Source organism: Neoarius graeffei, chromosome 10, assembly GCF_027579695.1.
Source record: "Neoarius graeffei isolate fNeoGra1 chromosome 10, fNeoGra1.pri, whole genome shotgun sequence".
In the NCBI taxonomy this organism is placed as follows: Eukaryota; Metazoa; Chordata; class Actinopteri; order Siluriformes; family Ariidae; genus Neoarius; species Neoarius graeffei.
In genome coordinates, this window is record NC_083578.1 from 56208372 (window position 1) to 56235559 (window position 27188).

Here is a 27188-nt window from a genome sequence, read left to right on the forward strand (position 1 = left end):
CTTGAATCAACACTAGTTTTATGTAGATAAACCCTTTTTTATTTTTTATTTTTTTAAATGTCTTTAAAGGCCAAATGAAAACATGCCGTTCTCCCATACAAACGTATGCAAGGTTCATAAGCGCAGTGACACACAAGTCTAATAATAATAATAATAATAATAATAATCATCTAATTACTAGGGCTCTCAATTGATTAATTATTTATTTGTGGTTAATCGCGTAATTGTCCACTCATGATTTAATCACGATTAATCGCACATTTTAAATCTGTTCTAAATGGTACCTTAAACAGATACTTTTCACATTTTTGGGGAGTGGGAGTGGACAAATATGCTTGCTTTATGCAAATGTATATGGCCAGGTCAGGGAGGATAAGGCTGGACACAGCAAAAATTATTTTTGTGGGTATTTTATTCCTCCACTGCATTTAAAAATAAATAAAGCAGTGTTACTTTTATAAGTCTGCGGGTTTAGCACAATTTAGTGTGAACAAAACAATATAGTATTTTTCTTCTAGTTCTGTACTTCCAGCCTCAAGCTACGCAATAAAATAAACAAATGATGTGATGTGGACTCTGGCCAACAGTAGTGGCTATCTATACATAAAGAAAATAAAAATCTAAAACCCAAATAAAAATATTTAAGCCACACGGCTCATAAAGATGTTTTCCAGTAAAATGCAATAACTCACTGGTTAAATATACAGTACATTCATGAGCAAAAATTGCATTTATAAACACTTAGGAATTTCTCAGAATCAAGCAAACTCTCTCACTCTCGTGTACAACCTGCGTGCTTTCTCTCTCACGTACACACCTGGACCTTAACATGTCTTTTCTCCCCTGTGGACCATCAAAAGCATATCAAAAATACACGTTTTATGTAAACAGTTAGAATGCAACAATATAAGTTGATTCTGTACATTTCATTACAACTTGTGCCGACCAGCTACTCACTACATCGCTGGCTTGCGTTACATCACTTCCTGATTTCCCAAACTGTGGGGGAGGGGCACAGAAGGTGCATGCGTTAATTGCGCATCATAAAAATTAGTGGCGTTTAAAAGAAATTTGTGTTATCGTGTTAACTTCGACAGCCCTACTAATTACACGCTACTAAATCACTGAGTCCTACCGGATGTAAATATTTAATTTTTTCTTTAACCTCCTAAGACCCAAGCTGTTTTTTTTACATGCATTTTTTATTTCTTTTTGCTATTTGGGCTTATTAGAACCTGATTAGAATAAAAACTAAGCATCATCTTTGATAAGATGTACTTTTTGAGAAAAAGTATGTCCACATATGTGGATTCTTGTTCTGAATTTCTAAAAAGTGCTGTCCACGTATGTGACCGCTAGGCCTTAGGAGGTTAAATACAAACACCTTCATATTTGTATTAAAGTATGGCTAACTTTATTACTAAGATGAGCTATTATCAGATATAATGGCTTATACTACAGCACTGTCGAATGCTCCAGTCTGATCAGAAAGTGTACGTTATTTTCATATAATGGCACGGGTAGTTTCGGCTGTTTCTGTCACAAAGTTCATAACAACATAAACACAACAAAGTTCACTTAGTTCCAGCCACACACATGGTTAAAGTGTTAATTATGTAAGGATTAACACACAAGACCTTGCTGTTGTACAAAAAAAATAATGTGCACCAAGTGTGGTGTGATGTACTAGGCACAAGCTGAAAAAAAAAATAAATCCTGCAGTCCAGTTATGTATGTATAATGGCCTGGTCTGGATTGTTATTCTACTTTCCACAGAAATGCAAGTAGTGCAATGTTTAATTTATTAACGTATGAAACGTTATGCATTGTAATGGATTATAGTTGGATTTAATAGTGTCTACCATCTAGTACACAAGTCAGTTCCTGTTCTCACTTGGTATAGTCCCAAAATAAAGTTATTTCCTCACACCTCTCTCTCTCTCTGAAAAATGATTAATATAACGCAAACATTCTGACCAATCAGATTCGATCGGTTAGTCATGCTGTGGTATATCTGGTCGTATTGTAGCTTTTTACAGCATAAATGTAAACTCAGTTTTGAAGATTGAGACTTTCCCTTTAAAATTTATCTATCAAAAAAGAAACCAGTTTATTACAGCTAAGCTGGACTTGTTGAAATGGCCCAGGACTAGACAATTTTAGCGTTCAGTTCAGCGTGCAAATTAGCCACAATGGCATGACCTTTTAATCTTTTGTGAAATGTTGTTTGGGATTTAACAGGTGGTGGAGAGTACCAGCACGCTGGAGGGAGCTGTAGCATATTGTTTGGTGACCTACAAAGATAAAGGTATAAGCTTGATGTATTAATTCAGTAATAATTCACATCAGCTGGCTCTGATGTTGGTTACAGCTAACTAAGATAAATTCTGATATAATACATTCTTCCTGTAACACTGACATAAATACAAATAATGTTGTAGAGCTGAAATTATAGTTGATGTTGCCAATATCTGACAGATTTATCCAAGACTAAAGGCGGAGTAACAAATGATGCTGAGATGCAACCAAAGAAACGGAGGAAAATCATGGTAAGGGTTTTTTTTTTTAAATAAACTTTTGACAATTTTTTTTTTTAAAATAAATAATTTTGAGCTGCTGATGCACGTGTTTTCATTTAGGACCCAGAGTCTGCAGAGAACCACGAGCCGAGCAGAGAAAAGCAAGATGCTTTGGTGCACAAACTAAAAAAGAAATTTCCCAAAATGGATAAAGTGGTGGGTAAAATTGTTGCTTCTGAAGGCAGTGGAGAAATCTGTGCTTGTGCATGAGCTGTGTATGATGAGTGGTGTTTTGCAGGGACTGAGAGAAGTTCTGAAAGATCATGAGTGGGATTTTGAAAATGCCTTGGGATCATTGCTCATGTTTTCATCAGACTCGGGTGAGGCCCAAATATTTTTGGACTATGTCAGTTAGCAGTGTTAGGATGCAAAATTTCAAAGTTCAATGTAATATAATATGGAGGTGTCTTGATAAAATACATTTTTAAATTCTGCAAAAATGAACATTTGCCTGAATGCGAATGTAAGGTTCCATTTACAATTTAAGACATTCAACATTATAGAAGTAGAATAATTGAGAATAGAATGACGGACTGTAATTTTGTCTGATCCATTCATCTGTGAAAAGGCCTTTTTTTTTTTTTTTTTGCACACTGAGGCCAATATTTTATTTATTTATTTTTTCTTTCTGAGCTTTTGCATCACAAATAAAGGCATCAACCAGTCATGTTGTGTGAAAAAAGACGTAATCTGGTGATGGAGAAGGCAGCTGGCAAAACAGCCTGGAATGGAGTAGCGAGCCTTTGCTTTGCCCCCAGGGTCATTCATGGCCAGGAGCTGAGCGGTTATATCTCTATGGTGTTTTATTCCAATATTTGATCAAGAGCGTGGTCACTTAATTTGTGAGCAGTGTTTATTTATTTCACATTCAGAGTTTGCTTTGCCCCCCCCCCCCCCCCCCCCACACACACACACACACGCACTTGTGCTCTCTCCCTCGCTTGTTTTCTTGTTGGACTTAGAAATAAAGCTCCATATTGTTATACCTCCACTCGGGGGGTGTAATACTGGTTTTCTGCTGTCTGTATCTCCGTCCGTCCAAAGCACCCTTTTTCTCAGCAACCACAAATCATAGCCACTTGGTACCAAATTCAGCTTGGGGTTCTATACCGTGTATACCATTTTTAGGTCTGTCCCACATTGACTTCCTGTTTACCGACTTAATGTATTTACAAAACATAGTGTGGATTTACAAAATTTCGTTAACATTTTTCTCAGCAACTACAAGTCACAACTGCTTGATATTTAGTACCAAGCTTCAGCTTGTGGTTCTATACCATGTATACCGTTTTCAGGTTTGTCCCACATTAACTTCCTATTTACCGACTTGATGTATTTATGAAACATAGCGTGGATTTTGACGCCATTTCAAGAAGCAGAATGACAGTTTACCAGGATGCTATTTGAAATACCTGGGGAGAACACTGCTCTTTACTTGTTTCAGGGTTAATTATTTGTTGAAGTCAACATTCATAATAAGTGTCCTATTCCTTCGATTGCTTGCATTCTGATACAAGTGAGAGCGGGGGGATACGCAAGTGAGCGGTAGCTCACAGTTGATCTTGTTTAACCTGTGGACACACAACACCATGAGCATTGCTTTCCTTCTTGTTCAACATCCTGTCTCTCAGCTTATAAAACTTTTCCTGTTGTCATTTCTCTTTCCTGAAAGCATGTCTGTCTTCATCACTGCTAGATGACTCCCTCGTTCACTCAGGACACTACTGATATGCACAGCATGAACGGAGCACGAAATAGAACATGAATTTCAGGTCATATCTGGTGTGTAAAGGCCCAAAGACTGCCTGTATGCAGCTTACACATGAACATGTATGAGGTGTTTTTGTATCCGTGTATGGTACTCTTCATTTGGAAGATTTAACATACCAGTACTGCATTGACAGCCAGTGAGTGGACTGAAGGGTCATAACTTTCCCAGAAGCCAAAGTGCTCCAGTACACCAGACCTTAAGGTTTTGGGGGCATTATTCTATCCAGTTCCTGCTTGCTGCTGATTGATAGCCACTGCCTATTGAGGAAGTTACGTTGTCATAAGGGCCAGTGCGGGCTGTTTTTTATTTTTATTAAATACGCCTCAATAATAAGTGATTTTATGATGAATGGCCTGCTTTGTTATGCAGTCTGAGTGTTTGTTTACTTGATACCCAGGCATATCAGATTGAGTAGTGTATTGAGCAATGTGTTACTATGTGCCTTATTGTTCCAGCATTAAAAGGTCAGTTCTTTGGTTATTTTCAGAATCATGGAATCACAAAATTGTGAGCATTGAAATGTGAAAAGTTTATTTTTTTATTTATTTTTTACCCCATAGACTGTAACCCAGAAGAGATCGAGAAGACATCAAAACCATCAAAGAGCAGCCAAGAGAGCAGTGGTGATGGGAAGCAAAACCCAAATTCTTCTAGTCTCATAAGATGGCTATCAGCTACATCAAGTAAATCATCTTCAAGACCACAGTCCATTTCTAATAGATCAACTTCTAGAGGAAGCAAAACAGTCAGTCATAAGCCTGAGAGAGCAAAAGCAGAGAAGTTAAAACCAGAACGAAACAAAGACTCTGACTCTGAACTTGATAGTGAGGCTGAGGATGTTTATGATGAATTCGACATGGACGGTGAAGATGATGGCTTTGATCCCAGGGTCCAGGAGCAGATATTGCAATTTTTCCAGGATGCTTCAGTGGATGAAATGACTTTAATATCTGGGTGCTCATTGAAAAGAGCCCAGAAGATTATTTCACTGAGACCATTTAACACGTGGAAAGATGTGGTAAGGGTTTTTACAAAATGCGCTACTATTAAAACTGTTAGTTTTTATGAGATTGAACTGAATTTGACAACATAATTTCACTAGTATTAAGGAATTATCTTGCTGCATGGACAGATAATTTTACTTGACAAGATATCTTGGAATAAGTTGGTTACAATCCAGAACTAGTTTTAATAATCTGAGTCGGTGTCTTGTATTCTTCTAATAGGAAATGCTAGATCGTTTCAACTATATTCAAGATATTCAAACTTAAGATAGTATTTTTGCAGTGTAGAAGAAAACGAGACACCAACTCTGAGATTATTAAAACTAGTTCTAGATTGTAACCAACTTATTCCAAGATGTCTTGTCAAGTAAAATTGTGTCCATGCAGCAAGATAATTTCACTAGTATTAAGGAATTTTCTCCTCAAATTCAGTTTTCAGTTTTTGCAGTGTGTTGCCTGAAACTGTTTGCCATTCTCTCATCTCATCTCATTATCTCTAGCCGCTTTATCCTGTTCTACAGGGTCGCAGGCAAGCTGGAGCCAATCCCAGCTGACTACGGGCGAAAGGCGGGGTACACCCTGGACAAGTCGCCAGGTCATCACAGGGCTGACACATAGACACAGACAACCATTCACACTCTCATTCACACCTACGGTCAATTTAGAGTCACCAGTTAACCTAACCTGCATGTCTTTGGACTGTGGGGGAAACCGGAGCACCCGGAGGAAACCCACGCGGACACGGGGAGAACATGCAAACTCCACACAGAAAGGCCCTCGCCGGCCACGGGGCTCGAACCCAGGACCTTCTTGCTGTGAGGCGACAGCGCTAACCACTACACCACCGTGCCGCCGTTTGCCATTCTTTTATTTATTTTATTAGTTTAGCACGTCATGGTTTCTTACTCTGTTGTTTCTCCTACAAAATGTAGCTGCATTCTGTTTATACTTGTTAAAATGCCCACGTTTTAATTTTGACCTTTCGCATTGCTATTCACAGTAGGATCAACACACTGCATTCTTTCCCGTGTATCAAATGTGCCGGGACAGGGCAAACGTCTTCGTATTTGCCGAAATATAAACATTTGAAGGTCATTCTTTGCTTGTGTGAATTTATTGCCATTTCCCCCCCCCCCAGAGTGAGCAGTTTGATAAAGATAATGGCTTGTCTATGGATTTGGTGTATGGCTGTAAGAGGGTGCTGAAGGAAAGGCAAGTAGTGAAGCAGCTCATGAACAAGTGTGAGAGCATAGCCAGGAAGATGACCAGAGACATAACCCAGGTCATAGAAAACGGCATGGGCTCCACGAAACAGCCAACCACCCTCAATAGCAAGTGAGCTGATATTTACTACTTGATAAAATTTCATTTGAATTTTGTTTCCTCTTCGCATGCAGTGGACAGGGCTCACTAATTAATACTGAAATGTGAGTTGCAGGATTTGTGGAACAAATCTTGATTACATGTGTGTACAATTAAATGACAAGTTTAAAAAGGTTCCAAAACTATGGGCCATATTGAGAGTTAAGTGCACATAGTGGGGAGTTAATAATAGTGTGTACACCCTGTTAAAATGATAGGTATTTCTGATGTAAAAAAATTTAAAAATAAGACCACGATAAATAATTTCAAAACTTTTCCCACCTTTAATGTGACCTATAACCTGTACAATTCAGTTGAAAAACAAATCTGTTGGGGGGGGGACAATTCAATTCAATGCCTTTATTGTCATTATATGTCAAGTACAACGAAATTATGCTGCTACTCCAACTCGGTACTCAATACCATCAATAACCTAGTAAAATAAATACAACAATAAAACAATTAAAAACAACAACATCTATACAAAGTGCAATCAAGAATAAAAAGTACAATGTGAAGAGTTCATAAGTGAGAGGGTGGCTTAGGCAGTTGTCATTTCTGTTTGTTTAGGTATGTTATGGCATATGGGAAGAAACTGTTTATGAATCTAGTGGTTCTGGATTTGATGGACCTATAGTGCCTGCCAGAGGGCAACAGTTCAAACAGATGGTGACCTGAGTGAGAATTGTCCTTGATGATAGTTCGTGCTCTGGAGAGAATATGGGAGTGTGCGATGTCTGACAGAGAGGGAAGGGGGCAGCCGATGATTTTCTCTGCTGTCTTTGATTCTCTCCAGAGTTTTCTTATCGGCAGCAGAGCACCCTGCGAACCACACAGAGATGCAGTATGTCAGGATGCTTTCTATTGTCGACCTGTAGAAAGACACCAACAGCTTCTGACACAGATCGTTTTTCCTGAGTATTCTCAGGAAGTGAAGACGTTGTTGAGCTTTCTTTACAGTTGCCTGTGTGTTTAGTGACCATGTTGTGTTGTCTGTGATGTGGATGCCCAGAAGTTTGAATGAGTTCACTGTTTCCACACACGTTATTAATGAGGAGAGGCTGATGGTTTGTGTTGTGTTTCCTGAAGTCTATTATCAGTTCTTTTGTTTTTGTGGCATTGAGGATGAGGTTGAATAAAATACGTACAATAACCTGGTTGCATAAGTGTGCACACCCTTAAACTAATACTTTGTTGAAGGATCTTTTGATTTGAATTACAGCATTCAGTCTTTTTGGGTTCACACCTGCCATCAATTAAAATGAGACTGATTAACCCCAAATAAAGTTCAGACATTTACTCAGTTGCATCCTCCAGCAAAAGCCAGGGTTCGCAGAGAGCTTACAAAGCATCAAAGGGATCTCATTGTTGAAAGGTATCCGTCCAATGAAGGGTACAAAAAAATTTCCACAGCATTACATATACCATGGAGCACAGTGAAGACAGTCATCAAGTGGAGAAAATATGGGACAACAGTGACATTACGAAGAACTGGACGTCCCTCCAAAATTGATGAAAAGACAAATGAAAACTGGTCAGGGAGGCTGCCAAGAGGCCTACAGCAACACTGAAGGAGTTGCAGGAATTTCTGGCAAGTACTGGTTGTGTACTACATGTGACAACAATCTCCTGTATTCTCCATATGTCTGGACTATGAGGTAGGGTCAAAGAAAAACATCCAGGCCCAGCTAAATTTTGCAAAAAAAAAAAAAATATCAACTCTTCCAAAAGCATGTGGGAAAATGTGTTATGGTCTGATGAAAACAAGGTTGAACTTTTTGGCCAAAATTCCAAAAGGTATGTTTGGTGCAAAAATAAGACTACGTTCAGACTGCACCCTGAAACGACCCATATCCAATTTTTTTTGCCCATATGCGACCTGTATCCGATTTGTTATTGACGATCTGAACAACACAGATCTGATTTTTTTTCACATGCGACCCAGGCTGCTTGGATATGTGGTCCTAATTCCGATGCATATCTGTTATTTTCACATGCGACTGCAGTCTGACCGGACAGGTCGCATTCATGCGACCTACACGTCATCAACAAGAGACAAATGTCACTATTCTGCGTTGGCTAATCCCGCCTCTTTGGTGGAAAACATTATTTTGTACAGTTTTCAGAATTTAAATAGACTTTTATAGAATTGATCAAGCTAATCAGGGCTTAATTTGAGGGGGAGCAAGCCGGAGCGCGCTCCGGAACCTCGGACGTTGGCTCCGGCAGCTATTTACACTGGATTCAGTGATCCGCCACCTCTCTTGACTATGTAACAAAATAAAAATAAAAAAATAAAAATAATAATTAAATAAATAAATGCAAGTTTATTTAGTGTTAATGTCTGATTTTGATATCTGTCTTGTTGGTGATTTCTCTCATGAAACGACAGCCACAAAATATCTGTTTGTATATTACGGAAAAGGAGGGTGCACACTTCCGTGGCCGCGGGAGGAAGACGCGCTGTTCGGGGGAAAAAGAAGTGGAAGCGCTCTGCCAGCAGTTTTGCATCAATGACCCACGACATGTCATCAGGGAATTCAGGGAAAGTAATGGAGAATTCATCCCAGATGAACTGAAGGGCCTCTTGGCCGCAATCAACACTGTCCCTATCTCAAGTGCAGAGTGTGAGCGGGGTTTTTCGCAGATGAACTTAATTTGCAGTGTTATTACAATACATGCCCAGAAGTGCCCCCCCCCCTTTTATTTTTTTCGCACTGGAGCCATTCATCCTCTGCGCTCCGGGACCTCCCACTTTACAAATTAAGCACTGAAGTTAATGGTGAATTTGGTAGGGACCTGGATGTTAAATCATCCTGTATTACAAGATTATAAGATTGTTCAGGAAATTTCCAGTAATTTGACACCTTCGGTCTCATTAGTCTGCTGCCCACATTAATCAGATTATTGTGTGAGTTCCGCCGCCGCCACAAACCACATCGCCAGGTCTCGCCTCATCTCCATGCTTTACTTGCAAACTTGAGTGCGCTTTTTTTTGTTGTTGTTGTTTACGTATTACGTAGATGTGCTTATTACGTGTCAATTTGCGCATGCGGGACACTTTTGGGTCGTTTTCCGTTCATATTGGAGATCGCATACAAGTCTCATATAATTGGTAATGTGAACGGCCTAACAAAAAAATCGGATTTCACAACAAATCGGATATGGGTCGTTTCAGGTTGCAGTCTGAACGTAGTGTAAGACTGTGCATCACTAAAAGAACACCATCCCCACAGTGAAGCATGATGGTGGCAGCATCATGTTTTGGGGTTGTTTTTCTTCAGCTAGAACAGGGGATTTAGTCAAGGTGGAGGAGATTATGAACAGTTCTAAATGCCAGTCAGTTTTGGCCCAAAACTTTCAGGTGTCTGCTAGAAAGATGAAGAGGAATTTCATCTTTCTGCATTACAATAACGCCAAGCATACATCGAAATCAACAAAAGAATGGCTTCACCAGAAGAAAATTAAAGTTTTGGAATGGCCCAGCCAGAGCCCAGACCTAAATCCAATTGAAAATCTGAGGGGTGTGCACAAGAGATGCCCTCACAATCTGACAGATTTGGAGTGCTTTTGCGAGGAAGAGTGGGCAAATATTGCCAAATCTAGATGTGGCAGGCTGATGGACTCCGACCCAAAAAGACTGAATGCTGTAATTAAATCAAAAGGTGCTTCAACAAAAGTATTAATTTAAGGGTGTGCATACTTATGCAACCAGCTTATTGTATGTTTTATGTTTTTTTCCCCCAACTGATGTTTTTCAATTGAATTGTACAGGTTATAGGTCACATTTAAAGGTGGGAAAAGTTTTGAAATTATTTATTGTGGTCTCGTTTTTTTTTTTTACATCAGAAAAACCGATCATTTTAATGGGGTGTGAACACTTTTTTTTTTTTTTTTTAAATATATCCACTGTATACGTGACTACAGACTTGATCACGATTCAGTGGGTTGCATGCACAGGGTGCTGTTTAATCTGAAGTGAAGTGTGAAAATGTTTCATGTATCAAAACATAGTTAAATTCATGTTTATTGGCACCGTAGGTGCTAAAAAAGGCAACTGGACTTGCTTGAAATTCTTGAAAACATTTCGCCTCTCATCCGAAAGGCTTCTTCAGTTCTGAAGAAGCCTTTCGGATGAGAAAGAACTGAAGAAGGCTTTCGGATGAGAGGTGAAACGTTTTCAAGAATTTCAAGCAAGTCCAGTTGCCTTTTTTTCGCACCTACGGTTTACGATGACCTGGATGACTGAGAACCTTCATAAACATGTTTATTGAGATGATTTTTTTTCCCCCTCATTTCTAAACTACTAAGTACTGCCTTCACTGATCTCGTGTGCCAAGCAAGTGGCATTGCTGGATCTATATTGTCATCCAATAGTACGGTAGTTGGCATGAATGGGTAAACTGAAGTTAATTTTCATGAAGATTCAATTAACATTGTTCTCCTCATGAATTAATGATTAGAAGCTAGTCCCAATGGCAACTAATATCACCATTTTAAAAAGAGAATTTTTTTTTTTTTACCATCCACAACGTTGCGACGGAGTTTCTGTGAAAATAATAGATTCATGGCAGATACATTATTGTTCAATGAAAATATGAAGTCATTTATTTAGTTGGAGAATAATTTTTAATTACTTTTGCATTCATTCAGGTTGAAATTACAGCCGTATCAGCTGATAGGCTTGAAGTGGCTTATTCTGTTACACCAGCACAATCTCAGTGGGATCCTGGCTGATGAGATGGTGAGTTTCTATTTCCTTTATGTGAATTTATTGTATTTTATAGCTTCAAGCAAATATGAATACTAGTTATCCAAGTCCATTCATTGTTTAGTTGGCATAATGATAAATCTAAAGTCGCTATTCTGGGATTGCTAAAATTAGAATTGAAGGCTAATGGGCTGACGGTTACATCCTGCTACTTGTAGAGTTTGAGTAACATTTGGACCAATGTACAAGTTATTCTGTTGAATCGTGCATCAATTGTTCAGGCAATGATGCAAAAGCCCTGTCCCCCCCTTTGTTCTTTCTTCAGGGCTTAGGAAAGACCATTCAGACCATTTCTTTTTTGGCTCATCTTTATCAGAATGGGATTAAAGGTCCTCACCTCATCACTGTACCTTCTTCCACACTGGGTAAGACACATGCATATGTGTCAGTTAAGTATGTGATTGTTGATCCTTCATTTTCTATGCACATGTGTGACGCAGCGCCATGACACTCAATATACGTATTGATTTTCTTAGCTTTATGTAAATTGGATATAACATGGTGAAGGCAACAAAGCCAAATGATTGGCTTGAATGAGCCCTCAGATCAGCCCTATGGTGCATGCCGAACAAATTTTTTTAAAATTATTTATTTAAATTCCCCTTCTCACAACCAGCAAGAATGTGACCGTGACAGATAAGATGGATGGATGTAGTAAACTGCGAGCTTTAGGCTACGTTTTGGCCACGACTTTATCAGAGCTAAAAACTTTGGAGGGATGGTACGTGCGCACAAGTGACAAGCGTTCACTCCATGCCTACAAGAGACAGAAACACAAGTGACATGTTGCATACTAGTGTAACAGGTTGTGATGGCCAAATGAGGCTCCGAAGCGTGTATCGAGTATAAGGGGGTGTGGTAGATGAAGCCCTGCTTCAAGGCGTGTATGGTTCACAGAAAACCATATGACTGACAGACAAGGCCTTGGTTGCGATTCACTAAAGGTTCATTACTCAGTCTCACTCGAGTCCACTAGCGACACCTACTGCTAAGAGAAATGTACAGCATGTTTTAATTTCAACATCGCATCAGTGTTCTGCCACTTTGTACAACCCCGATTCCAAAAAAGTTGGGACAAAGTACAAATTGTAGATAAAAATGGAATGCAATGATGTGGAAGTTTCAAAATTCCATATTTTATTCAGAATAGAACATAGATGACATATCAAATGTTTAAACTGAGAAAATGTATCATTTAAAGAGAAATTAGGTGATTTTTTTTTTTTTTTTTTAAATTTCATAACGCATCTCAAAAAAGTTGGGACAAGGCCATGTTTACCAAAGTGAGACATCCCCTTTTCTCTTTACAACAGTCTGTAAACGTCTGGGGACTGAGGAGACTAGTTGCTCAAGTTTAGGGATAGGAATGTTAACCCATTCTTGTCTAATGTAGGATTCTAGTTGCTCAACTGTCTTAGGTCTTTTTTGTTGTATCTTCCATTTTATGATGCGCCAAATGTTTTCTATGGGTGAAAGATCTGGACTGCAGGCTGGCCAGTTCAGTACCCGGACCCTTCTTCTACGCAGCCATGATGCTGTAATTGATGCAGTATGTGGTTTGGCATTGTCATGTTGGAAAATGCAAGGTCTTCCCTGAAAGAGACGTCGTCTGGATGGGAGCATATGTTGCTCTAGAACCTGTATATACCTTACAGCATTGATGGTGTCTTTCCAGATGTGTAAGCTGCCCATTCCACATGCACTAATGCAACCCCATACCATCAGAGATGCAGGCTTCTGAACTGAGCGCTGATAACAACTTGGGTCATCCTTCTCCTCTTTAGTCCGAATGACACGGCGTCCCTGATTTCCATAAAGAACTTCAAATTTTGATTCGTCTGACCACAGAACAGTTTTCCACTTTGCCACAGTCCATTTTAAATGAGCCTTGGCCCAGAGAAGACGTCTGCGCTTCTGGATCATGTTTAGATACGGTTTCTTCTTTGAACCATAGAGTTTTAGTTGGCAACGGCGGATGGCACGGTGAATTGTGTTCACAGATAATGTTCTCTGGAAATATTCCTGAGCCCATTTTGTGATTTCCAATACAGAAGCATGCCTGTATGTGATGCAGTGCCGTCTAAGGGCCTGAAGATCACAGGCACCCAGTATGGTTTTCTGGCCTTGACCCTTATGCACAGAGATTCTTCCAGATTCTCTGAATCTTTTGATGATATTATGGACTGTAGATGATGATATGTTCAAACTCTTTGCAGTTTTACACTGTCGAACTCCTTTCTGATATTGCTCCACTATTTGTCGGCGCAGAATTAGGGGGATTAGTGAGCCTCTTCTCATCTTTACTTCTGAGAGCTGCTGCCACTCCAAGATGCTCTTTTTATACCCAGTCATGTTAATGACCTATTGCCAATTGACCTAATGAGTTGCAATTTGGTCCTCCAGCTGTTCCTTTTTTGTACCTTTAACTTTTCCAGCCTCTTATTGCCCCTGTCCCAACTTTTTTGAGATGTGTTGCTGTCATGAAATTTCAAATGAGCCAATATCTGGCATGAAATTTCAAAATGTCTCACTTTTGACATTTGATATGTTGTCTATGTTCTATTGTGAATACAATATCAGTTTTTGAGACTTGTAAATTATTGCATTCCGTTTTTATTTACAATTTGTACTTTGTCCCAACTTTTTTGGAATCGGGGTTGTATTATTATTTGCACAATACTCCATTTTAAAGTAACTTGTGTAATAAATTTTCATGTGTCTTTATTTTGTGTTTCTTTTCACACACTTTCTATGAATATATGCTCAGTATAATTGTATCCGCACAATGCGAGCTCTGCTGCAGCCGTAACCACGGAGTAACATTTAGGGGAATCTTATAATTAATTAATTTTATTTATTTTTAAGGAACAGATTTTTTTCCTGTGTTTGGATGGACATGGCTCCTTTTCTCACACACTCAGGATGAAATGAGGTGAACCAAGCAAACCAAGGCCTCGTCTGTCATGAGTCACATGGTTTTCTGCTGAACGATGTATGCCTCAAAGCGGGCCTTCGTCTGACACACCCCCTTATACTCGATACGTGCTTCAGAACCTTGGCATCAGACAGCCCATCATTCGTAACAGAACATGCTAGCATTTTCTGTCCAATTGCTGAGGTCCCAAATTAAATTTTTACTGGATAAATTTTTTTTATATATGCGCGCACACATGCATCTCAAACAATTAGAATATCAAAGATTTTTTTTTTTTAATTTAATTCAAAATGGTAAACTTTCATATTTTATGTTCATTACACGGAAAGTGAAATATTTCAAGGCGTTTTTGTTTTAATTTTGATGATTATGGCTTATTATAGCCCTTGAAAATCAGAAATCCAGTATCTCAAATTATTAGAATATTTTCTAAGATTAATCAAAAAAGAATTTGCAATACAGAAATGTCCAACTTCTGAAAAATATGTTCATTTATGCACGCAATGCTTGGTTGGGGCTCCTTTACCACGAGTTACTGCATCAATGCGGTATGGCATGGAGGTGATTTAGCATGGATTAAAGTTTTCCGTCGTGTGACGGATTTCCGTCAGCTGAACTCTCCCAAGGCCAACTGTGAGGTCGGTGCCGATCCGAGGAGAATTAAAATGACGGGTGGTTGGGTAGAGATTGGGTTATAACACTGATGTGTTGCAACACCATCAACTATCAGCAGGGTTTATTTAACTTTTTTTTTTTTTTTGAGCCATGCTTTGTGTCGTTCATTTCCTATGTTTGATCATGTTTAAACGTTCGCTGTCTACGGTGTGGCATTAAAAAAACGTGCGCTGTCAAAGTTGGCAAAACACATTCCCATGTGCTTGGCATGCTTGTGTCTGACCATTTCTGTTTTGTGTTAAATTAAATCTTGCCAAAATGACTCAGTTCAAACCTGGACATATAGAAATAGAGCATGTTAAAAAAAAAAAAAGAAAAAATAAACCCCGGAAAGCCTGCTCCTCTGCCTCAGCCAGACTTGAAGACCCGACGGTGCAATGCTTGCAGACTGTCAGAAGTAATTAGACCTAAATTTATAGCTAACAAAGCAGCAGACGCCCCAACAATTATTTTCGTTAGGCCAATGTGTAAGGTATGTTAGAACCGTGCCTTATAGCCTACGTTATCACAATTTAAAGGACGTTTGAGGAGTTGGAGGCTGCGAGCGCAATGATGTTCCGACATGTGCTAAACTTTATTCCCTGAAAATCATACACCAGCGTTCAATGCCCCAAACAGTCAAAATGTCTAGAAGACTACGGTTAAATAATAATCATAGCCTACTAAGTTAAATTACGTCAAAACATCTGTTTCTGGCCTATGAAATGATGGAGGAAAATGAGAATGAACGCAAAGTAGATAGCAGCCAACTTCACGCGATCTTTTAGGTAACTTAACACTCATGTTGGCCACAATATTTCTCTTAATAAAATCTTGAATTGTTTTTGAAGTCGTATTCAACACAAAGTAAGGTCAAACCCCAATTTTAATTTAAGCGAAGATCCAAACTTTTTTCTATATTGACGTCGAGCATAGAGGAGCATGTCATTCTGCTTTTGGTTTCGGCAGCATGGATGCGCTTTACATGAAAGAAGGCACTGATGTGTCTGCCATCGATAAAGGTGTAAAAAACAAGTGGAAGTGGGCTTGGCTGTACGAAATAGGCGAAAACGGAAAGTCATTTAGTTCATGGTGCAAAAAACTAAACATTCCAGGCGCTTGCATTTGTGTGGTTTGCCACAAAAAAATAATATACGGAAGCAATGGAAAGAAAGCGCTGTCGCGCCATCAACTGGAAGCCAGCCACAAGGCCAATGTAAGGGGTCTTCAGCACACCTCTTCTTTACCAGGAGCAAGTCTCACCTCAACGGAGGTCAGTCCATCTATGGCTGATCGTGTCTGTGCACAGAAAATACGTGTCTGTGCTTTTATAGCGCAGCATGACCTGCCGTTGACCATATCACAGCCATTGATCGATTTGATGCGATCAGTCTCAGAAGACAGGAGCGCCCTCTCTAGGTTGTCACTGTCAAATGCTCATGCCTCATATTTGTGCACGCATGGTATTGCTGCACAATTCAAAAAAGAATTGTCTATGAAGCTGCAAACAAAAATGAATATCTCAAAAACGAACAATGGTGAAGAATCACTCAACAATAAATTGAATATATTAATCCATTAATTAATTGATAATAAAGTTATCAGTTCTAAGTTAACCATTCTCAGAATTTCATCGAAATCCACCCATACCCCCCCCCCCCCCCCGTAAATTTTCAGTCAATTTTTTTTTTTTTTTGCTTTAATCCATGGATTAATCTGTGGCACTGCCGAGGTGTTATTGAAGCCCAAGTTGCTTTGATAGCGGCCTTCAGCTCGTCTGTATTTTTGGGTCGGGTGTTTCTCATCTTCCTCTTGACAGTATCCCATAGATTCTCTATGGGGTTCAGGTCAGGCGAGTTGGCTGGCCAATCAAGCACAGTAATATCATAGTCAGCAAACCATTTGGTAATAATTTTGGCACTGTGGGCAGGTGCTAGGTCCTGTTGGAAAAGGAAATCTGCATCTCCATAAAGCTGCTCAGCAGATGGAAGCATGAAGTGCTCTAAAATGTCCTGGTAAACAGCTGTGTTGACTTTGGACTTGATAAAACGGTGGACCAACAGCAGCAGATGACATGGCATGCCAAGTAATCACAGACTGTGGAAACTTCACACTGGATTTCAAGCACCTTGGATTCTGTACCTCTCCACTCTTCCTCCAGTCTCTAGGATCTTGATTTCCAAATTAAATGCAAAATTTACTTTCATCTGAAAAGAGGACTTTGGACCACTGAGCAACAGTCCAGTTCTTTCTCTCTCTAGCCTAGGTAAGAGGCTTCTGATGTGTCTGGTTCAGGAGTGGCTTGATATTAGAAATGCAACAGTTGTAGCCCCTTTACTGAAGATGTCTGTGTGTGGTGGCTCTTGCTGAACTGACACCAACCTCAGTCCCCTCCTTGTGAAGCTCTCCCAAGTTCTTGAATCGACTTTTCTTGACAGTCCTCTCAAGGCTGCGGTCACCTCTGTTGCTTGTGCACCTTTTCCAGCCAGCCTTTTCAGAAATAACCTGTGATTTTTTTTGATTTTTTTTTTTTAAAGATATTTTTTTGGGCTTTTTTCACCTTTTATTGGATAGGACAGTGTAGAGACAGGAAATGAGCGGGAGAGAGAGATGGGGAGGGATCGGGAAATGACCTCAGGTCGGAATCGAACCCGGGTCCCCGGATTTATGGTATGGCGCCTTATCCACGACGCCCCCACCTTCTGTGATTTTTATCCTCCTTGTGGAGGGTGTCGAAAGATCATCTTCTAGACAACTCTCAAGTCATCAGTTTTCCCCCATGATTGTGGCAGTCTGTACTGAATTAGACCAAGGGATACACAGTATTTATACTGTTGTACTCAAACTCCAAAATGAAACATTCTAATATTTTGAGATTCTTTATTTTTTTGTGCTGTAGGCCCTAATTATCAAAATTAAAATAGAAAAATGCTTGAAACGTTTTTGTGTAATGAGTCTAGAGTATATAAAATTTTCACTTTCTTAAATAACTGATGGAAAATATTGGACTTTCATGATAATCTGTGTAACATAAATAAAAACGGACCATGAAGATTTGCAAATCATGGAAACCCTATATTTCATTGAAAATAGTACAAAGACAACATATCAAATGTTGAAACTGATGCATTTTATTGTTTTTTGGAAAAATATATGTTCATTTTGAATTTGATGTCAGCAACACATTTCCAAAAAGTTGGGACGGGCAACAAAAGACCTGAAAAAGTTGTATAATGCTTAAAAAAAAAAATTGGTTAATTGGCAACAGGTCATTAACATGATTGGGTATGAAAAGAGCATCCCAGAGAAACTGAGTCTCTCAGAAGTAAAGATGGGGAGGGGTTCACCGCTCTGTGAAAGACTGCGTGGGCAAACAGTGCAATAATTTTAAGAATAATGTTCCTCAATGTAAAATTGCAAATAATTTGGGGATCACATCATCTATGGTACACTGTCATTAAAATATTCAGAGAATCTGGAGAAATCTCTGTATGCAAGAGACGAGGCTGAAAACTGACATTGGATGTCTGTGATCTTCAGGCCCCCAGGCAACACTGCATTAAAAGCAGATACGTGTCTGTCGTGGAAATCACTGTGTGGGCTCAGGAACACTTCAGAAAACCATTATCTGTGAAAACAGTTCATTACTGCATCCACAAATGCAAGTTAAAACCATATATAAACAATATCCAGAAACACCGCCTCCTTTTATGGGCCTGAGCTCTTTTACAATGGACTGAGGCGAGGTGGAAAATTGTCCCAAGGTCTGACGAATCAAAAGCAGAAATTCTTTTTAGAAATCATGGACACCATGTCCTCCAGGCTAAAGAGGAGAGGGATCATCCGGCTTGTTATCAGTGCACAGTTTAAAAGCCAGTATCTGTGATGGTATGAGGGGGCATTAGTGCACATGACATGGGTAGCTTGTACATCTGGGAAGGCATCATTAATACTGAATGATGTATACACGTTTCAGAGCAATATGCTGCCATCCAGACAAAATCGTTTTCAGGGAAGGTCTTCCTCCTTTCAGCAAGACAATGCCAAACCACTTTCTACACATTAAAACTGCATGGCTCTGTAGTAAGAGTCCAGGTACATACTGGCCTGTCTGCAGTCCAGACTTGCCTCCCACTTAAAACATTTGGCGTATGTTGAGCAACTGAAATTGTATATCAGGCAAGAATGGGACAACATTTCAATTTCAAAACTACAGCAATTGGTCTCCTTAGTTCCCAAAAGTTTACAGAATGTTGTTAAAAGTAGAGGTGATGCAACACAGTGGTAAACATGCCCCTGTCCCAACTTTTTTTGAAAAGTTTTGCTGACATCAAATTCAAAATGAGCATATATTTTTCAAAAAACAATAAAGTTTCTCAGTTTCAACATTGATATTTTTGTCTTTGTAATATTTTCAGTGAAATATAGGGTTTCCATGATATTGCAAATCTTCACATTGTTTTTATTTACAGTTTACACAGCGTCCCAACGTTTTTGGAATTGGGGTTGTGCGTGTCTGTGTTTTTATATATAAAAAAATAAAGTCTCTCCCTGCAGATAACTGGTTAAGGGAGCTAAAGCTGTGGTGTCCCAGCCTGAAGGTGATTGTTTATTATGGTGAGTAAATTACTATAATTCTATATTCTGATGCTTTCAAGTTTAATAACCTATAAAATAAGATGCTGCTTATAAAAGGTCATGTATTTCACAGTGGTGTTTAATATCCATGGTAGCGTTGTCTCACATTTTATCTTTTCCAATGTGTATCATGTAGGCTCTGTAGAGGACCGTAAATACCTCCGCTGTGATATTCTCAACAACCAAGTGAAATTCAATGTTATATTGTCTACGTAAGTTTGAGGAGTATACTGTGATCTTTACTATTTGACATCAGTATTGTTTTGGAATTGTCTGATTTTAGTGCCGGGTAAATATATGTGAATTTTTTTCCATTCTTTTGCAGATATAACTTAACAATAGGGAATGAAAGTGACCGCAGTCTTTTCCGCAAGTTGAAGTTGCAGTATGCCGTGTTTGATGAGGGTCACATGTTGAAGAACATGAACTCACTACGCTACCGCCATCTCATGGCCATTAATGTTAGTACAGTTTGAAATTGCATAATGAATTGACGTGACTTGTTAAAATATTAATCCTCATAAGCGTTTCAGTTTTAGATAGAAATAATTTTATATATTATGTGTAGGCCTTGCATATTCGGTCATTTGATTTTCTGTATTTTCTTTAGGCTAAATGGAGGTTGTTACTCACTGGAACACCTTTACAAAACAACCTGCTGGAACTCATATCTCTGCTTAACTTCATTATGCCCTCCATGTTCTCCAGCAGCACTTCACAGATTTCCAAGATGTTCTCCACGGTAGGGCAAGTGGGAGGGGTTTTGTGGGTTTGCAAGTTTAAAGGTTTCGCAATAAAAAATTTAGAGAACCAGTAACCTGTCTCATGGTGTTGAAAGCCTTTTGTGGTTTGTGAGAGGGAAGACCTTTTTCTCCATGTGAAAGTGCAATTTCTTATAAATGGGATCTGAAGACAACCCACCAGATTTTAGATTGAAGCAAATGAGGACCTGAAAACGATAGTCATTTAGATGATTAAAGGATTAATGATGACTGTGTTAAATACATATTTTTGCTGTCTTCCTGTTTTATATTGTCCTTTGTGTGCACTAATGTGCTTTGGTATAAATATGCAGGTGATTGATAGAAAATTGCACATGCTGACTGGTTGAGAAATTCTGACTATTTCTCGATAACCACCAACTCGGCAGAATGGCGGCCAATCACTTTGTTACTGCAAGTGAGGAAGAAATTACAAATTATGAAAAAAAATGTTGTTCCTAAAAGCATTAAAATGCTACAAAGTTTGGTCTAAAGCTATTCAAAGGTAAGCTGGAATTGTGATTTTATCTATTTCAAAACAAATTATTTTGTGAGTTGGTACAGATAAGTGAGACAACCCTGTGCACATTGTTTGCATGCCATTTTTGAAGTTTGAAAATCTTTTAAATATTTTTTTAAATTACTTTTTAATTTAAAAAAAAATCACCTGTGTATTATACTAAAACAATTATCCCCCTCAGCCTCCATGAATATTTGTGAATAATAACCTCAACTTTGTCTCCAGTTATTGTTCACCGATATTCCCTTCACCTTCAACGAATAATTGTTATAGTCTGAATAATGTAGATGTCAGTCATTCCCAGTATTAATTATGCCGTTGTCTGTTAGAAATCATCAGAAGAGGAAAGTACTTTCCATAAAGAGAGAATTGCACAAGCCAAGCTCATCATGAAGCCCTTCATCTTGAGACGAGTCAAGAGTGAGGTAATGACCGCTAAAAACCGAGTTCAGGATAATAGCCTAATGCTGTTGCCAACAGAGAAGTAATCTACGTAATTCTGTAGGTGCTGAAAGAACTGCCACCCAAGGTGGAGAAAATCGAAATGTGTCCCATGAGTGATGCTCAGCAGCGACTGTATGACAGCCTCTTCAGTAGGCTCAAGAACCATGTTAATGGAGAGAGTATGTGTTTGACCCAAGTTCATATTTTACATAAACATTAACATACAGTACATATTCATGTGCTATAAAATTGTAGTAAATTTAATCATGTCTTTGTCTGGTCTACTCCAGAACAAGGAAAAGTAACTATCTATGAATATAAACAAATAAATACACCTGCATCTGTGTGTTTTCAGAGCGAGAGCTTAGTAATGTGATGATGCAGTTAAGAAAAATGGCCAATCATCCACTGTTGCACCGGCAGTACTATACCACGGAGAAACTTGCAGCCATGAGCCGAGCCATGCTGAAGGTCAGCACCTGTTTATTGCATTAGATTGGATGGTGGTATTTGGATCATGTAAAACTATGCCGATTGTATACTTGTACTCCTTTTGTTTTAGGTTAATTTCAGTTAACCGTTTAGGAGTAAATTCATAGAGCATTTGGGAATTGTTGTATATAGATGTCTAAATTAGAAAAAAAATTAATAATCCTGAGAGAGATATATATATTATAATTTTATTTTTTAAGGTTTGAGGAAAAAGTGAATTCAACTACTAAGCTAGTGAGAATTTTATTTATTTATTTATTTATTTAGCCCCATTGTTCTAATTTTGAGTCGCTTTTTTTTTTTTTTTTTATAGGAACCAACACATTTTGATGCAGACCCTGCACTGATCCAGGAAGACATGGAGGTGATGTCAGACTTTGAGCTGCATAACCTTTGCAAGGAATATAGCTCCATCTCCAGGTTTCAACTGGAAAAAAAGCTCCTTCTGGATTCTGGAAAGATTTCCCTGCTCACCAAATTATTAGCAAAGCTCAAAGAGAAGGTAATAATAACTTCATGTTTAATTTCTAGAGAGCTTTTCACCAACCCAGGGATGCTTTAGAGTTATGGCACTGCTGAAAGACAAAACAAAAGGAGACATAACAGATAAGAGACACGGAAAAGGGAAACAATAAAAATGACAACATGAGCATAAAGACAGAAGACTAGCTGTGTGGCACTACCAAAAAAAAAAAAAAAAAAAGAGTAAAGGCTCTCCTGAAACAGAACAACAAACAAATCAACCCAATGAAGAGACAACACATAAGAAACACAGAAAAGGAATACAACAGTCAGTTAACATGAGCATAAAGACAGCAGACTAGCTCAGAGCAGTGAACCTTGACCATCTCTTGACCAAGAGATGTACAGTCATGAAGGCACTGAGGGAGAGAATTCCACAACTTGAGGGCTGCAACCCTAAATGCGCTGGAACCCATGGTGAAATAGTTTAAATTTGGAGACGGACAGCAGACCAGAAGATAAGGATTTGCAAATGGGAGAGTAGGGTTGAAGTAGTTCCGTTAGATATTAAGGAGCGTAGCCATGGAGTGCTTTTGTGAAATGTGAACAGAATATTTTTATACTGAGGTGGTGTTTACATTAGACCGTATCCGTCTCGTTTTCGTCGCGGATGCACTGTCCGTTCACATTAAAACACCGGGAAACGACTCCACAGGTGGAACAACTTGAATCCGCCAGGGCCCACGTATTCAACCCAGTTCGTATCTGATCCGGTGCTGTGTAAACATTGAGATACGAGGAAACGCAGTGCTGAGCTCTAGCTGACGTCGTCATTGGACAACGTCACTGTGACATCCACCTTCCTGATTCGCTGGCGTTGTTCATGCCACGTTGGTCATGTGACGCGACTGCTGAAAAATGGCGCGGACTTCACTTCCTGCTATTGTTTCCGCCTTGTATCACCTTTTTGTTTTTCATTAAAGAGTATAAAAGTATAAATATAATGCTTTGCTTTGTCATTCTTAATGTTGTTCATGGTAAGATGCAAATACTGCCCATTGTGTAGTTATGATTGTCTTTAGGCTTGCCATCCTTCCACTTGCAAGTGGTGAGTGACTTGCGCATGCCCGATATGCACTGGGATCACACACACAGTGGCTCAGTCCCGAATCACTGCTCGTGCGCTTCACTCACGCGCTCTGTGAGCTGCGCAGGGCCAGAGTGCGCACCCTCCAGAGGGCACTCGCTGTTCAGGGCGGAGTGATTTGGAGCGCAGCCGCTGAGGAGGAAGCGCTGAGCCGCACTGACACATTTCAACTTGTGTCATGTGATTAGCGTATCCGTGTATTGGCGTTGCTGTGTGCACGCGAATCGTTTTAAAAATGTTAATCTGATGATCCGCTGATACGGTCTAATGTAAACACCACCTGAATGTGATGTAGAACAGGGAACCAGTGGAAGTTCTGGAGGATAGGGGTGATGTGTGCCGAGTGTTGAGGACTCTGACTGCAGAGTTTTAAATGCATTGAAGCCAAGCAATGAACTTGGCTGGAAGACCAATGAACAAAGCTTTGCAATAATCATCCATCCATCCATTTTGGCATATCACTACAGTGATGTGGCCATTCTGACTGCTTCAGCCATCAAAGTGTCTAGGGAACATTACAGTGATGGTTTCCTGTTGCCTTCTACTGGATTATTATAGAGGTCTTCTCCTCTCAACCATTTGCACTCGCACCTATGGACAATTTAGAGCCACCAATTAGCCTAACCTGCATGTCTTTGGACTGTGGGAGAAACTGGAGCACCCGGAGGAAACCCACAGAGACATGGGGAGAACATGCAAACTCCACGCAGAAAGGCCCCCGTCAGCCGTTGGGCTTGAACCCAGAATCATCTTGCTGTGAGGCAACAGCGCTAACCACTACACCATCCTGCCGCCTCTGCAGTAACCTAGTTGTGATGTAAAAAGAATGGATGAGGGTTTCAGCATCCTTGGTGCTGAGTGCAGGATGGAGACGTGCAATGTTGCGAAGATGACAAAAAGCCATTTTTGACAGGGAAATTGTGATTTTCAAAAGAGAGGACAGAAAGATAGCACAGAGGTTATGTGCAGTGGGTGAAGATTTAATGATGGTGCCATCAATGACCGATTTTTTTTTTTAAATTACTATTGGAGGTGGTTATTGATTGGTTCCAAATCAGTAGATCTGTTTTTCCAGTATTAAGTTTTAAAAAGTTAGCATTCATCCACAGCTTTAGTTCATGGATGCATTCAGAGAGGGAGGGGGTAATAAGGGTCCTCCTGATTTGTAGACAATATTTTATTTAACTGTCCTTTCTGTATTATTATGCTCAGGGTGACAGGGTGGTGCTCTTTAGCCAGTTCACCATGATGTTGGACATTATGGAGCTTCTGCTGAAACACCTTGGTCACCAGTATGTTCGGCTGGACGGCTCCACACCTATGGCAGAAAGGTTTGCATGCATGTTGCTTGTCATACATCACAATGGTGGTGGGTTGAGGGTTTTTTGTTTGTTTTTTTGTTGTTTATTTTTTTTAAATGTAAATATCTTTCCTTTTTTGTCCAGAATTGACCTCATAGATAAATACAACACAGACCATGAAATATTTGTCTTCCTTCTGTCAACTCGTGCTGGTGGCCAAGGGATCAACCTCGCCTCTGCTAATGTAGTGATTCTTCATGATATTGACTGCAATCCTTTCAATGATAAACAAGCAGAGGACCGCTGTCATCGAATGGGGCAGAGCAGGTTAGTGGAGTTATCAACATGAATAAAAGCAAGATTTCTTACGATAGTGGTTGTTTCAGACTCGCTGTATCCTTACTGAATGCTGTAACTACTCATGATTGAGACGCGTGCCAAAGAGAAACACATTTTTCATTCAGGAAAACTGTGGTAGTAAAAGTAATTGACCATGTGAATGGTGGGTTCCCCCCACCCCTACCCTTCCAGGTGGCCACACAAATGTATCAGGAATGTTTAGAGAATTTTGTATTGATTATGCACTGTTGCCTATTTACAGGACTGTGCAGGTTATAAAACTGATTAGTAAAGATTCCATAGAGGCCTGCATGCTTCGTGTTGGGCAGGAGAAACTCAAACTTGAACAAGACATGACAACTGATGAAGGTGAGCACAAGCCATGGGAAGTCCCCTACACCAACCTTTAACACTTCTTTTAGTGTCTAGGAGAAATGAAGAATTTTTGTTTCCCTTCCAGGTGAAGAGGGAGCCGTGTCAGAGGATGTGGCTGAGCTGTTAAAAGTATCCCTAGGCCTTTTGACATACAAGTGATTAGCTGTGCTGCATGTGTCTATGCCAAATGGTTGACCCAATAAATACACTGACCTTTTTTTGTTTGTTTTTGTTTGGGGTTTTTTTGTTTGGTTTTTTTTAAGAATATTGTTCTGTTTCATATCCTCATTTTGGCTCAGGTTGAAAGTATGGCACTGCCTACTTGAATCCAACTTCAGGTTTAAGATTGTGAGATTTATGCCAGTAGCTTACGAGTTTTTTTTGGTATATTGTAGTTGTCTGTGTTGCATTATACATTGCACATGTTCCTGTTAAATAAAGATGATTTTTATAATCTATATTTTGAGTTGCTTCTTTGATTAAAAACCAAGTCTAAAAGTACGTACAGTAGTTGAACAGTTGCACCAGAGACTGTATATACGTGTGTCTGTCATGACTGGGAACAGTGGAAAAGTGAGCCCTTCTAGTACCTGGCTTCAGTGCAACTTTTAACCCTGCTCATTCCCCTGTAAGTGAAAACACCTTTAAAATTACATCTCCACAAAATATTTTCAGGAATAGTGTTCTATCAAGTTCAGTTGCACTTCATAGCTCCAATATTTTTCCTGATGAAAAAATGCATTTTTAGGAGTGATTTGATGGTTTCCAAGACCATTCCAAGACACGCCTGAAGTTCTTGATCAAAGCAGTTGCCTTGTTTAACTGTAAACTGTGCCCACAGACCCTGAGTAGGGATTTGTTATATTACTCATTTTAATTGTACTGATGAGTGTCTCCAGCTTCAAGTTCCTGGATGTCCACATGTCTCTGAGGATTTGTCCTGGCACCATAATACTTCAAATCTGGTTAGAAAGGTGCAACAGCGTCTTTACTTTCTGGGGAGACTGAAGGAAGGTTCATCTGTCTCCCCAGATTTTAAGTTTCTACCGCTACGTCATTGAGTGTCCTGAATAACTATCACTTTGTGGTATGGCAGCCCCATGATGTCCTGCGAAGGGTAGTGAAAACCACCCAATGTCATTGGTGCCCAACTCCCCCAGCCATTGAATATCTTTATCTTACCCATAGGAGATGTCTGCATAGAGCATGCAATGTTATCACGGATTCCTTCCATGCCAGTCACAAACTGTTCAACCTTCTTCCATTCAGGAGGCGATACAGGAACATTCATACCAGACTCAGCCAACTTCTTCCACACAACAGCTTCTTCCCTTTTGAACGCTGCATTACATTGTTAGAACACTGATGTTTTTACAGCCTGTAATCATTCTGTAATTTTATTCTATATGGTATATTCTGTTTGTCTCTATATAATTGACTCGTATTATATCCTACTATACCTGTGTATTATCTGTATATACATTGCACCTTATAAATGGATAAACTAAATAGAGTTGTATACAATGTACATCTCATGTATATTTGACTAGTACTTCATATATAAATTTTATGCCCATTATATTTATTCTTTTACAACATTAGTATAATTCTCATTCATATTATTGACTTAGTA

The 27188-nt window shown here is 39.3% G+C and overlaps 1 protein-coding gene across 1 annotated transcript in view; it reads left to right on the forward strand.

The window, feature by feature from the left end:
• smarcad1a (SWI/SNF-related, matrix-associated actin-dependent regulator of chromatin, subfamily a, containing DEAD/H box 1 a) overlaps positions 1 to 25982 on the forward strand; it is a 49955-nt gene extending 23973 nt beyond the window's left edge. Inside the window, exons 4-23 of the mRNA XM_060931905.1 lie at positions 2242 to 2308; positions 2479 to 2549; positions 2640 to 2735; positions 2818 to 2899; positions 4911 to 5368; positions 6493 to 6689; positions 11370 to 11460; positions 11753 to 11852; positions 19634 to 19693; positions 19851 to 19926; positions 20040 to 20175; positions 20325 to 20456; positions 21325 to 21420; positions 21501 to 21618; positions 21795 to 21910; positions 22245 to 22433; positions 24753 to 24871; positions 24986 to 25168; positions 25443 to 25549; positions 25641 to 25982. Coding sequence (XP_060787888.1) covers positions 2242 to 2308; positions 2479 to 2549; positions 2640 to 2735; positions 2818 to 2899; positions 4911 to 5368; positions 6493 to 6689; positions 11370 to 11460; positions 11753 to 11852; positions 19634 to 19693; positions 19851 to 19926; positions 20040 to 20175; positions 20325 to 20456; positions 21325 to 21420; positions 21501 to 21618; positions 21795 to 21910; positions 22245 to 22433; positions 24753 to 24871; positions 24986 to 25168; positions 25443 to 25549; positions 25641 to 25714 — 2568 coding nt within the window. The 3' untranslated portion in view covers positions 25715 to 25982. The remainder of the gene's footprint in view (positions 1 to 2241; positions 2309 to 2478; positions 2550 to 2639; positions 2736 to 2817; positions 2900 to 4910; positions 5369 to 6492; positions 6690 to 11369; positions 11461 to 11752; positions 11853 to 19633; positions 19694 to 19850; positions 19927 to 20039; positions 20176 to 20324; positions 20457 to 21324; positions 21421 to 21500; positions 21619 to 21794; positions 21911 to 22244; positions 22434 to 24752; positions 24872 to 24985; positions 25169 to 25442; positions 25550 to 25640) is intronic.
• Positions 25983 to 27188: the final 1206 nt, after the last annotated feature.